This window comes from Astatotilapia calliptera, chromosome 20 (assembly GCF_964374335.1).
Source record: "Astatotilapia calliptera chromosome 20, fAstCal68.1, whole genome shotgun sequence".
Lineage (NCBI taxonomy): Eukaryota > Metazoa > Chordata > Actinopteri > Cichliformes > Cichlidae > Astatotilapia > Astatotilapia calliptera.
The window spans coordinates 31,899,399-31,912,088 of record NC_137441.1 but is presented as its reverse complement, the minus strand read 5'-3'; the positions used below and the strand labels follow the sequence as shown (position 1 = coordinate 31,912,088).

At 40.1% G+C, this 12,690-nt stretch overlaps 1 protein-coding gene across 2 annotated transcripts in view; it reads right to left on the bottom strand.

The window, feature by feature from the left end:
• phactr3a (phosphatase and actin regulator 3a) overlaps window positions 1–12,690 on the bottom strand; it is a 34,528-nt gene that overhangs the window by 1,041 nt on the left and 20,797 nt on the right. The window contains exons 2-11 of one of the 2 annotated variants that reach the window (XM_026153803.2): window positions 11,379–11,543; window positions 9,711–9,878; window positions 8,682–8,897; window positions 6,264–6,492; window positions 5,767–6,017; window positions 4,951–5,104; window positions 951–1,006; window positions 705–766; window positions 465–605; window positions 64–140 (exon numbers count right to left, since the gene is read on the bottom strand). In XM_026153803.2, coding sequence (XP_026009588.1) covers window positions 64–140; window positions 465–605; window positions 705–766; window positions 951–1,006; window positions 4,951–5,104; window positions 5,767–6,017; window positions 6,264–6,492; window positions 8,682–8,897; window positions 9,711–9,878; window positions 11,379–11,543 — 1,519 coding nt within the window. The remainder of the gene's footprint in view (window positions 1–63; window positions 141–464; window positions 606–704; window positions 767–950; window positions 1,007–4,950; window positions 5,105–5,766; window positions 6,018–6,263; window positions 6,493–8,681; window positions 8,898–9,710; window positions 9,879–11,378; window positions 11,544–12,690) is intronic. The other variant, XM_026153804.2, reaches the window with a different exon arrangement.

Sequence of the window (12,690 nt, the reverse complement as noted above, 5' to 3'; positions counted from 1 at the left end):
ATAGAGCATCAACCCATGCATGCATGTTCTTCCAAACACAGGCAGGCGTTTCCAAATGCTGACCTCGTTAGATGTTTGCTTGAGGCATGCACTTCCATCTCGGTGCTCTTAAACTCGTTCAGCTCTTTCCGGATTGCAGCCTGTTGGGAAGAGGAAAAAAAATGCATCAGTGCATCAAGCAGCAAAGCAACAACAGGAAGAAAGAAATATATATATTTGTGTATAAAATCAGGCTAAAAAGTTTAAAGAGGACAGGGGATTTTGTGAGATAAGCTGATAACAGCAACTTGCAATGCTGGATAGCCTGAGTAATAGGTCAATGGGGAATTTGGGAAAAGATGTTGGGTATTTGTTTAATCCAACTGACTTACATAGTGAAATTGATTTTGGCGATAAGTCCTGAGTGAGTGGTGGCAATAAGACATAGAGATCAACGTGATGTGACTGCACTATCCAATACATACCTTGTCTGCTGCTGACAGACGAGTCCAGGGCTTGTCTGCTCTCCTGTCGTAGTCCTGAGCTTTAGCTACCTCCACATAGTCACTGAAGCGGATGAGGATCTTTCTGTCCCGCAGTTCATCTACCGTGGGCCGCTGGTTGAGCTGGAAGAGACAAGGTGCCAAACATTTGTCACCGTCTGTTGTTTACATTGAAGTAACCAGAGCATCAGAACAGTGTATTTAATAGAAACGGAGTCTCACCTTTCTGTTTAGCCGCTGTTTGATCTCCCTCCTCTCCTCTTGTTCTGTCTGGTCGTTTCTCTCTAAGAAAGTAAAAACAGCTCCTTTTAAAAATTCATAATTACATTTTTAAAAAATGAAGAAAAAAGTGTACTCATGCGTTGTTTACTGCGCTGATTAATGCATGATGTATATGGCATGCCTCTCTGTGAGATACTTCGCTGTGAGTGAAATATTCGGGAGTAGTTTTGCGGTGTTTGAACTCACGTTTCAAAATGTTCCGACTCTCCAGCTCCTCCACATTCGGTCTCTGGCTCAGCCTCCTGCGGAGAAACACCAAAACCACGTTTTGAACCATCGTATCTTCAGATAACCTGTCCGGTCCTCTTTAAACGGGCTGCAGCTTCTTCGCTGTGCGCGTTCTCGAGAGGAATCCCCTATGTTTCCATCTCGCATCCAAACCGCGGCTGTGAGACTTCAGCGGAGGCGCTCCCCACATCTGGAACAATCAGCGAAGCTAATTCTCCTTTTTTGTTGTTGTTATTATTATTTTGAGAAGTCTGCTAATTATTTCTCGGGTACTGTGTGCTGCATCTCAGATGCGGTAGTATCTGCTGCACAACGCCGCAGCAGTGAAGGCTCTCCTCTCTACTACTCGCTACACGCGCTTTTCAACTGGGTCGTGATGAGCTGCTGGTGCGCGACTCCCCCCAGTCTCCCTGGTTACTGCATGCCGAATTAATGGAGGCGGGGCATAGCGGGCTCTCGCTAAAGGCATCCCCAGCCTCCTCCTGATGTGCGCTGGACTACTGCCACAGTCATCTCTCACCCTCTTTGTTGCACCAGTTGAATTCAGTTTTTCCTATTTTGTTTTTGTTTTTTAAATGAGGAAATATTGTTATAAAAAACATAATTTACTTTGTGATATAATACAATCTCTCAGTGGTGGTGCTCAAATGACTGAATTTAGGCTCCCACATGCTGACCCATCACCATCAAAGAGCCCAAAAGGTCTTCAAAGTTCAATATCTTTTGCTGCTGCTGACATTTATTATTTATACAAAGGGCTCAGCTTCAGACAGCGTGCGGCACACATCACAGTGCACCTCTACAGGTGGAAAGGACAGAGAGGGTAGAGCACAGCAGGGCTCTCTTTATCCTTTTGACCAAACCAATATTTGGACTCTTTATAGTTCTTGTTCTGTAACAGATCAAAGTTAAGTCACATAGAACGAGCTGAATGAGGTTTTGTATGTTTATCGCTGGATAGACGGGCACATAGCAGCCAATTAAATTGTTGTATTCTAAAAGTCTGTTAATACAATAGAAAACCACATCTGTGAGAGAGCTGTTTTCACCATCCATGCACAAACTATGCAGGTCTCTGTTGCACTGTGTAATGAGCATTAAGCGCAAACTCATTTTCTTGACATGCCTTTTAATTAAGGGACACAAAACTGGCAGAAAAAAAAGATAGCGGAAAAATCTGGTGTGTGATTTTTATTTTTTCAGATGCTCTCTGTGTTTTTACTCAACGCTGCATAGGATAATGAGTACATTCAAGCAACAAGTCTTTGTTAATTAACACGTGTGACCAGACACAGCACGTGGAGTCGCATGAGAAATTATTCAATAGCTTGGCTCCCTTGGTGAGGTCTCCTCTGAGACGTGTGATTAGAAATGGAACAAAAAGCAGAAGGGTGTCTACAATGATTACAGCATTTTGTTCCATCAGAATATGAGGATCCCATCTTTATAAACATATACATGCACACATATGTATTTATTAAGCCTTACTTAATTTTTTTTATGTATATTTGTGTGAATGCCAATATCTTAAAACCTCATTGGGGGGAAACAGCCCAACGTGCTGCTTTTCTTTGCCTCATGACTCTTCGATAAACAAAGACAAAGTGTTCCCACAGCTCCGAGGATATTACATTTTAAACACATGGAACAGGAATATCGCTTCCAATGCCCTAGTGGATGCCACCAGCCACACTATTATTGACCTGATCGCCTTGTTGCTTAGCAACGATACTTGGTATCCTTAAGACAATACAGTCTTCCTGCACAAATTCTGTCTTCTGCCTAGTAACACAGGGGAGGGGATTTCACTACGCCAGAAAGAGCCCTATGCGCTTTATGCAGAAGCTGTGGCTATTTTTAGAAACAGCCCCTTAATTATATTTTTTTGGTCTTTGTGGGTGAGTTGAATAAATAACACATTACTGTCAAGATTGGATGCTATTTTGGTGGGCAAATGAGATTTCCTTGTGAGATGTATGAATCACGAAAGCTACATTACCCCTCTGCTCTCAAGTGAGGAGATTTTATATTTTGGGGAACCCTGAATATCCACACTCTGACTCATAACTGTAACGCTACATCACCCACCGCTTTCTGAACGAGAAGAAGTAAGATGTTTAAAAGGGATCCCCCAGAATACTGCAATGACGCATAAACGCCCATCGGTTTAGGGATCTCCATTAGACACTTGAGTTGAGATGTTCGCAGGAAAATGAGTTAAAATAGAAAACCAAACTATGCCTGCCGGGGGAGGAATACAAAAAAAATCAAAACAATAGAAACGCCCATGTGTGGTTGATGGAGGCGCTCGATCTTTTGTTTCAGCTGCCAACTGCAACAAGGAGACGAAATTGGCCATTCCAAGCTTCCTTCATGTTTCAAGTACAGTAGCAAACCCCCCACCCCCTCCTGCTATTATTTCTGCTGCTATAACTCCCCGACATTTATGGAGAGGAGGGAGCGCATGGGGAGATGCATTATTGAACAGTGTCAGGAGCTAAGATTGGAAACAGCACAGTATGACTGCAGCACAAGTGCCAGGTGGTGCGATTCTAAAGATAGAAAGGTCATTTATCACTGACAGGATGGATGATCATTCAGCATGAGTACAGAGAGGTAGATTTTTTTTCTCTGCCGCTTAACTCATATGAATTGTATTGAACCCAGATCATTCTACAAACCTGGGTAGTGCAGAGGTTCACCCAAATAAGACTGCTTTGGGTATCCCCACTGATGCTCCTTTGATTTATGGCTGTCTAAATTCTTTACAAAATGAAATCAAGAAGGAGTAGTTCAGCAAAAGCCAGTGCTCTGTATATACGTCTTTATGTAACAACCGCTGTGCTACAAGTGGAACTTCTCTGTCTTGAAATATAGACCCTGAAGCGCTTATGTAAGCTACAGCCATGCTCCATCCTCACCTTTGAGTAGAGTGTTTTTGCTCGAGAATGCTTTAAACCTGTTTTCCTCTCCCCCAAATAATAATATATTTTCCTCCAGTAAATCTAAGAAAATGAGGAGGCGGGAGTATTATTAGTTCTCCCGCAGACAGACTGTAGATCTTGTTCTTTAGAAAGTGTGGGTGGCACTCTGCGCTTGGCTGGGAGTTATTGCATAGTGGGTTATGCAACACTGTGCCGTGCCCCTGTTTGATACGGCTGTGTTAAAGAGCCCCAGTCTTGTGACACGAGACCTCCGCTGTTAGTCTTTGAACATCAAGTTTCTCACTTACATTAGAAAAGAAAAGAAAAAAAAAATTAATGTCCTGGCAGCGCTTTTGTACAGAGACATTTCCTGGAAGAACTGTCTGTCTGTACCCGTTGTATTCCAGAAAGCTGAAGAGTGGCAAGTTTTTAAAGGCATCTAAGAATTTCTGGTACATTTTTTATTCTGCGGAATATATTAAATTGTTTTATTCAGTTTGGCCTTGTTTGAATAGATGTACTATTACCACAATGGGTAACTTCTAAGTTTAAAACTAAGAACATAACAAAACATTCCAAAACTAAGAACTGACCTTTAGTAAGAAAAAAAAAAGAACTACACATAAGCAATCTGAGCAGATTGTGCAAGATAAATCAAGTCTGTGCAAAAGACTCGGATAATCCAGTTAGAGCCATTGTTTATCTCACACCTCCACCTACTCTTAGCTGTTGTGTAACCCAGGCAATTAAGAATATACGTTTACCCTGGAAAGACACTGCCCAGATGTTTTTTGGGCTTACAGTGCATTGTTACATAATGAATTACATGGAGACTACACGACACTAATATGGAACCATGGCTTTAAAACCCCCCAGCAAAGTTGATGTTACTGAGTTAAACGATATCTTCACAAGGCAACCTACATAACCTAAACTGCTTTTTCTAAAATGAACAAGGTTTTGTTGCAGGTATTATGACAAATTAATCACTAATACTCCACAGACAGCAGTCAAAAGAATATTTCATAGCTTACTTGGCGAGTTTCATCTCAATCTGCTGGCGAATTTCCTGGCGCTCCTGATCACTCCTTGCTGGGAAGATATTCCTGTCTTCCAGCTCCTGCTTGCTGGGCCTGTTTCGTAGTTTGAAAGCCAGCAACTCCTTCCTTAGCCTGCGAGGAAGTGTGCCTACAACCACGCATGCAAGCATTAAAACACAGAGCGCTGTCACTTATTTTTAAACTTTGGAGAACTTTGTAAGGGATTTCTTCCTATTCATATCCTAACAATGGCTGCCAATGGCTACTTTATCTCATCCAAACCTCCACACTAACAGATAATTGTTTACAGTGGCGTTTGGAAATATTTGGGCAGAAACTTGTTGGGTGTTTTGCTGTGTAGTATAAGACAGTGGATTACACATGGTAAAGTTCATACTTGAAAATTAAGTGTTCAGGTATTTCTTATCACCAATAACCAAGCCCTCATGTCTCCTTATCATGCACAACATGTGAATAAGAACAAGTGGAACAGGACAGTGTGGATTAGAAAAAAAAGAGAAATGAATTCAAACTTGTGCATCTAATTCTTGTTTTTAAAGCGATTAAAGATGTATACTGTACAATCACTCCACTCTAGAAAAGAACAATTAAATGAAATCATTAAAAGCCTGAAATGAGCAAAACATTTGTGCCCATAATGAGTGTAAGCTTACTCAAAAATCCTAAAATTGATGCAAATGCAAGACTTTCATCCCGTTGAGTGTAAATGTTTCATTTGTAAAACAAGTGCACCCTGTTCAAAACCAGAATGTGCAAACTCTGCATGCACTTTTACATTGGCCAACCCACCAGAGATAACAGACTCGTTCCAGCCGTCCAAGTCGGTGGGGAGGCCTGAGGTGTTGGAGAAGCACTGGTCCAGCCGCACATTCTCCTTGTTCTCCTCTGCCTCCTTCTTGGGCCAGTCAGACCCTCCAAACCCCACACAACTTCCCCCCAGAGACGATGTGTGTTGGTTGTCCGAGCTGCAGGAGCGAGAGAGCCGTCCGTCGGAGCACCACATCCGTGGGGGTGAGCCCTGCTCACACCCATCGTGGACACTGAGGAACATGATGCGGATGTGGACAGTGGATTTAAAGGCAACATTTTAGTTGAGGAAATTATAGGCCATTATAATTTACAAAATACTATCACAGTATATTAGACGCAGACTATATTACGATGAAGTCATAAATTGACGTAGTAGAATAGTGATAAACCAACAAAAGAGCTCTGTAGCAATCCAGTGGCAATGGTAAAAGGCAAAATCACATGTAAACAGCTGTATGGGTTCACTTCAGACTCACCTCTCCTGTCTGTTCTTAGAAGCGAAAGCTCTTTGCAGTTCCTCCATTATGCAGCTAGGGGGCATGGGAGGGTGTATCATATTGCCTAGATGTGGGGACCCTGAGGGGTTGGCCAGAGGCCCTCTTAGTGGCAGGGTCATTGAGGCCAGACTTTCTGTGGCCCTGGGTAGAGGCTCCTTGGGGAGGTAGGAGTTGGGCAGATGAATAGGGAGTGATAGAGGACCTGAATCTGACAAATGAAGATGAGCAGGTTAATTAATGTCTTCTTATCTATCTTTAGCATATTATTTTATTTCTCTATTATTTGTTTATTTCTTGACATCTGCTAAATATGACAAGAGAATGGCGTGTGTGAAGGAAATGAGGTTTTTGCAAGGATTTCGTGCAAAGAAATGAGATTGATATTTGTGCTCTGCAGTTTTTATTGAACCACACAGTGATGTGAAAAAGAAAGTACACTCTCTTTCAGTGCTAAGGTTTAATTTATCAGGACATAATAAAAAATTCATATGGTCCTTAGCAGGCAGGTATAGTGTGTTATTATTCATTTACCAAAAGCTGCACAATACATGCATAAATCCAGAAGCAGTGTGTGAAAAACACTTTTACTGATTAATATAAGTAGCAGCTAGGTTTTGCTAGTCACATGCATTTGATTAACTGACCATCAGTAAATGTGAGCACCTCTCTTGTATGGAATTATATTTTATGACAAAAGTATAAGTTTGAATTCAGTACGCCTTACTACTTAATTTAAAGATCTAGGACTATTACTTTTAACGCAGTATTTTATAACTGTGGTACTGGTACTTTTACTTAAGGAAAGGAAACAGTTCCTCCACCACTGAGTGGTATTGATGGTGGAGGAAACACTGTCAAGCACATCTTCCAAAAATAGTCCATTGGTGTTTAATTGCATTGCACTGTGTTGACTCTAAAGGGTACATTCACATCACATTTACACTTATTAAAAATAAATGTCTTTGCTTGTTATCTTGCTTCAATTGTATTTACCAGCATACAGTTCAGATAGAGATATGCTTTATACAGCTCTTACAGTGCTGCAAAAAAGTATTTGCACCCTTTCTTATTTTCATAATTTTCTGGATATTTGTTGCACTTGAATGTTTCAGATCACCAAACAATTTTTATATTTTAATATTAGACAAATATAACTTAAGTAAATACTAAAAATATGAGCCATACCCTGACCTGCTGAATCGAGAAATCACTTAAATAGAACATGTCTGACAAAGTGAGGTTGGCTAAAAGACTTCAAAAAGCAACCCATCATGCTGTGATCTGGAAACAGATGAGAAAGTAATTGACATCCATCAGACTGAAAAGGGTTACAATGTTATTTCTAAGGCTTTGGGATTCCATTGAGAGGCATGATCCACAAATGGAGAAAACCTGGAACAGTGGAGAACCTTCCCAGGAGTGACTAGCCTACCAAAATTACTTCAAAAGCCCATCGACAACTTATGCGGAAGGTCACAAAACAACCCACAACAACATCTGAAGACCTGCAGGCCTCACTTGCCTCAGTTAATGTCAGTATTCACGATTCAACAATAAGAAAATAGGCAAAACTGGCAAAAGTGTGCTGAGGAAAAAACCAGTGCTGCCCAAAAAGAACACAAAGGCTCGTCTCACATTTGCTGAAAACATCTCGATGATCCCCTAGGACTTTTGGGAAAATATTCTCTGGGCTGATGAGACAAAAGCTGAACTTTTTGAATTATTTTTTCAGTAAAATCTGGTGTGAACCTATGACAGCATTTCATAAAAAGAACATCATAACAGTATTCAAGCATGGGGGTGGTAGAGTGATGGTCTGGGGCGGCTTTGCTGCTTCAGGACCTGGATGACTTGTTCTAATGGATGGAACCATGAACTCTGTTCTGTACAGGAAATCCTGAAGGAGAATATCCAGCCATCGGTTCATGCCCTGAGGCTAAAACACTTTGGGCTATGCAGCAGGACAATGACCTGAAACACACCAGTGTACCTCTGGATGGCTCAAAAAACACTGACCTAGTCAAAGTCCAGATTTAAATCAGATTGAGATGCTTTGGCATGACCTTAAACAAGCCACCCAAAAACCCTCCAACGTGGCTAAATGCTCCACTCCACCGTGAGAGACTAGTAGTTGTCGCAAATGCTCGATTGCTGCAGTTCTTGCAACAAAGGTTGTTTAGGGGGCAATTACTTTTTCACACAGGCTGGATCGCCTTTCTCCCTTAATAAATTAAATTATCCTTTAAAAACTGCATTTTGTATTTGCTCAGGGTATATTTGTCTAATATTAAAATGTATTTGATCATCTAAAACAAATTCTGAAATCAAGAAGAGGGTAAATATGTTTTCACGCCACTACATGTGGATGAAAATGACAGTTATTTACTCAGCACTCACCATCTCCAGTACTCAGCTGGGGCAAAAGTTTTGGAGGTACTTGTGGTGGGGAAGTTCCTGGAGGAATCTCTTCCTCTGATCTCTCTTCCATCTGTTCTCCCATGTCTTGCAGTCCCTCAGGTAAATCCCCTGCAGGGTGCACCTCCTCATTTCCCTCCTCCTCCTGTAGTCGCACATTTTCCTCCACCCGATCACAGTCTTGGAAAGGAGCGGCTACTGAAGAACATTAAAGAAGGAGGAAAAAAAGGCATTTATTCAAATAGTCTCAATCAAAGAGTTTCACAGCACATAATCTATAAAATGTCATTTTGATTGATTCCAAAAGCTGGAGACAGCTCGTTTATGGACTTTTGTTACAGAGAAATCATACTTAATATGTGTGGTGAAACCATGCAAACTCTCATTTACTTTGGCTAAATACAAAGTAAATGAAAATTCCTCAGTTTCCGCCTGATTTAAAAACTTGACACTTAAAATCTGCCAAAGCCTCTCTTTAAAAAATTAACAAAATGTACTTATTTGCTGCACCAGTTCCAAACACATCCAAGCATTCACAAATTCCCTAGTTTTGTAATTATTCCAGCCGAGCATGACGATTAAAATCCCTTTGCCTTTGCTGCCCTCTACTGGTACAAAGTGCCAAAAACGGGTTCATAAACAAGCATCTCAGTTTCATTTGAGAAAGCCAGCACAGTGGATTACACTTGCATTGCAAAATGTTTACATCCAACTCAAGGCTTTCCTTATGATATCTTGCAATACATAAACCAATAATTTAATTCTAAAGTCAACATACATTTGTGAGCTTTTGCGAGAAAGTAACAAAATAAAGTTCCTCTCTTCCTTTTGTTTTTCCCTCCAAACAGCATTTTATCAAATTGCGGCAACATTATACCATATTGATCTTTTGATGCTGGGTTAAAGACATCCAGCCACTTCACAAATCCATTTCCCCCTCATCTGTTGCTTTTGCAGTTCCATAATATCCATTGATTAGTTTTCATTGAGTACAGCAGGAGATTGTCCTACCTGAAGGGGGATGCTCCTCCTCAGGACCAAGGTATTCCACACTGCTTACTGTGAGGTTTGGATTCAGTGGTCCCCCAAATCCTCCAAGTAAGACCGCACCATCGGAGCAGCAGCCTTGGGTGGTGGAGTTTGGGTCGTGGCATAGAAGGCCACTCGATAATGCTACATCTGTGAATGGAGAATGAAACTGAATGTAGTTCATTTGTTGGTGAGAGTAGTTCACCCATAAGAATACACACACGTGATATAAAGCTAGATAGAATTCGTTTTTAAGTTCTTCCAAATTAGCTTTGAATTTATAGAATAACCAATCAGATTGCAGCTCTTAACTGGACATTGTGTCCAGATAAGAACAGTTATCAGAGAGCAGTTATCAGCAGGATGGGCTGAAAAACACTGCTGCACACCTCTGATGTGACCAACTGTGATTTCCCTAAATGACATTCACTCTTTCTGTCACCTTCATTCAACATCAGTCTCCATTACAGCAAGGCCATCACATTTAGTCTTGTCTTCAGCAAATATTATGCTGCTTTTAAAAGTAGACACACAAGGTGACTCGGGATAAATCAATATTAAGGTCCGTATACTTTGAGTGGATCCTAACATTATGATCGCATCTAAAAAAAAATAAATTAATAAAATTAATAGAAAATAAACATTAAATGCATTTTTGCAGCAGCAGCAATCTGATATCGTAGCCATTACATTTTAGCCTCGAAATTTGAAGATGGTTGTCATGCAGCTATTAATTTGCCCTATACAGATTTTGCTCACTCTGCTTATATTTTAAAACAAAATACAATGTTTATAATTAACTTTTTTTAAGGAAACAGAAAAAGAAGTTTAAAATAGTTAAATAAAATTAAAAGTGGGTATCATTTTTTTTAAAATTTAGAAATAATAAATCAAAATATAATAAATATTAAATATTGTTTAATAAATGAAATTTTATACATTTTGTATTTAGCTTTTGGGATTGTTGTAAGACCGGGATGTCTACATGACTGTAAGTGATTTGCTTTCATAAAGTGTTTATAATTGTAATGTCTGCCCTGAACTTTTAACTGGCCGCTGAAAAATTCTTGTCCGTGTTATTAAAAAGAGACTTGAACAAATATTGAGAGTAATAAAAACTAAACTAAAATGAATGATTTTAAAAGATAGAAACTATAACTCTACTAACAAATCAATATATTCAATTATGAAAAAGTTTAAAATCCTTTCTCTTGTACAGCAGGCAAAATATTCCAGCCAGATGGCTACAAGTCTTTGGGGACTCTGGTAATATGTTTTCTAATAACAACATCTGATGTTTACCACTGTGACTAACTGAAATGTAAAAGTAAAAAATATGATGTAAAAAACAGGAGATTATTGATGCGAAACACTGAAACATAGTTTAAAACATTCAACTTTGATATGTGATGCAATGCAAGAAAAAATATTCTAATTGACATTATGTCACACCTACAGCTTTGCTCTTATAACAATCATCTGATTCAGTGAGAGTAAGATTAAAAGACATGTATCAGGTCTTTCCTTAGTATGAACCATGTTGTGCTTCTCATCTATGTGGCTTAAATAAAAAAAATAAAAAATTATGCATTTTTTGCAGGTTTCATCGTGTACGAAACCTGGAAATACAAACACATGTTCTCATCTTACCTGTGGAACTCTGCTTGAGCTTCTCGTTTTTCTTTTTCCTCCACTTCCAGGGCTTGAAGATGCGCCCCAGGGTGGCCAGCTTGCTGTTACGTCGGATTGGCGGTGTGTGCACCCCAGTCACCAAGCAACCGGTCCTCAGCACCCTCTGCTGGTCCACCACATCTACTGCATGATGACAGAGGGTGGAGAGGTTTTACAGCAAGCGAAATGAGTTGAGGACAGAGTGGGTGGGGATTTGAAGGTGAATGAAACAGAAAAAAAGAAGGCAAAGAAAAGTCAAAGGGGAAAAGGGGTGGAGGTGAGAGATGAAACAGAGAGAGAGAGGGAAAGAGAGGAGCAAGGGCCCAATTAGTATGCTCACCTTAGTGAATAAACCATGATAGAGTCCAAGTGCTGTGAACAGATTGAATTAGAAAGACTAATTTGATCAAGGCACGCTCCCTGATGGCTGCTATTTCCCTGTGAATCCCCTCCCACCCAGCCGTACGTCATGCATCAAAATAAATCTCTCTCACAGTCCAAGATATGGCAAAATATGAAAGCACAGAGACACAGACAGCCTCACAAAACTACAAAAGAAGCATTTCCCCAAAGACCAACAGGTGTGCCAGTTTTGCTCTTTTCCCAAAAACAACAATAGTATCAGATGCCTTTTAACCACTCCTGTGCTTCATGTTGATATGTCACTTGTTGTATCTCACACTGTATGTATATACCTGCAAAATGTTCCATAATGTCCAAAATACAGCTGAGATGCAGTGTATTATGTTTTTTGTTACTACCCAAAATACAGGCTTCTCCTAATTTAATTACATGTAAATTTTCCATGTAATTCTATTATACAAGTACAGTGTAAAATTTTACATTTTATAAGATATGGTCAAGTGAAATGAACTTGATTGGTGTACATTTGGTAGCACTGTTGCCTCATCTGGCCGTGGCCTTTCTGGGTGGAGTTCTCTCTAAGCACTCCAGCTTCCTCATGCAGTTAGTAGGATTGGGTCAATTGGTGTTTTTCTAAATTGACCAATAGGTGTGACTGTGAGTGTGAATGGTTTCTTTCTCTCTGTGTCAGCTCTGAGTCAGATTGGCGATCTGTCCAGGGTGTACCCCGCCTCTCACCCTATGGTAGCTGGGATATGCTCCAGCACCCCTCGCAACCCTGATAAGGAGAAAATGAATGAGAATGGATGGATGGTGTACATTTAATTTATACCAAGCACATTTTCCTTTGATTTTATATATTTCAGTTGCATTTTAAAAAAATGCTTCATTTGTATTTTGTACATCTGTATTTTGTCTTGATCGTCCT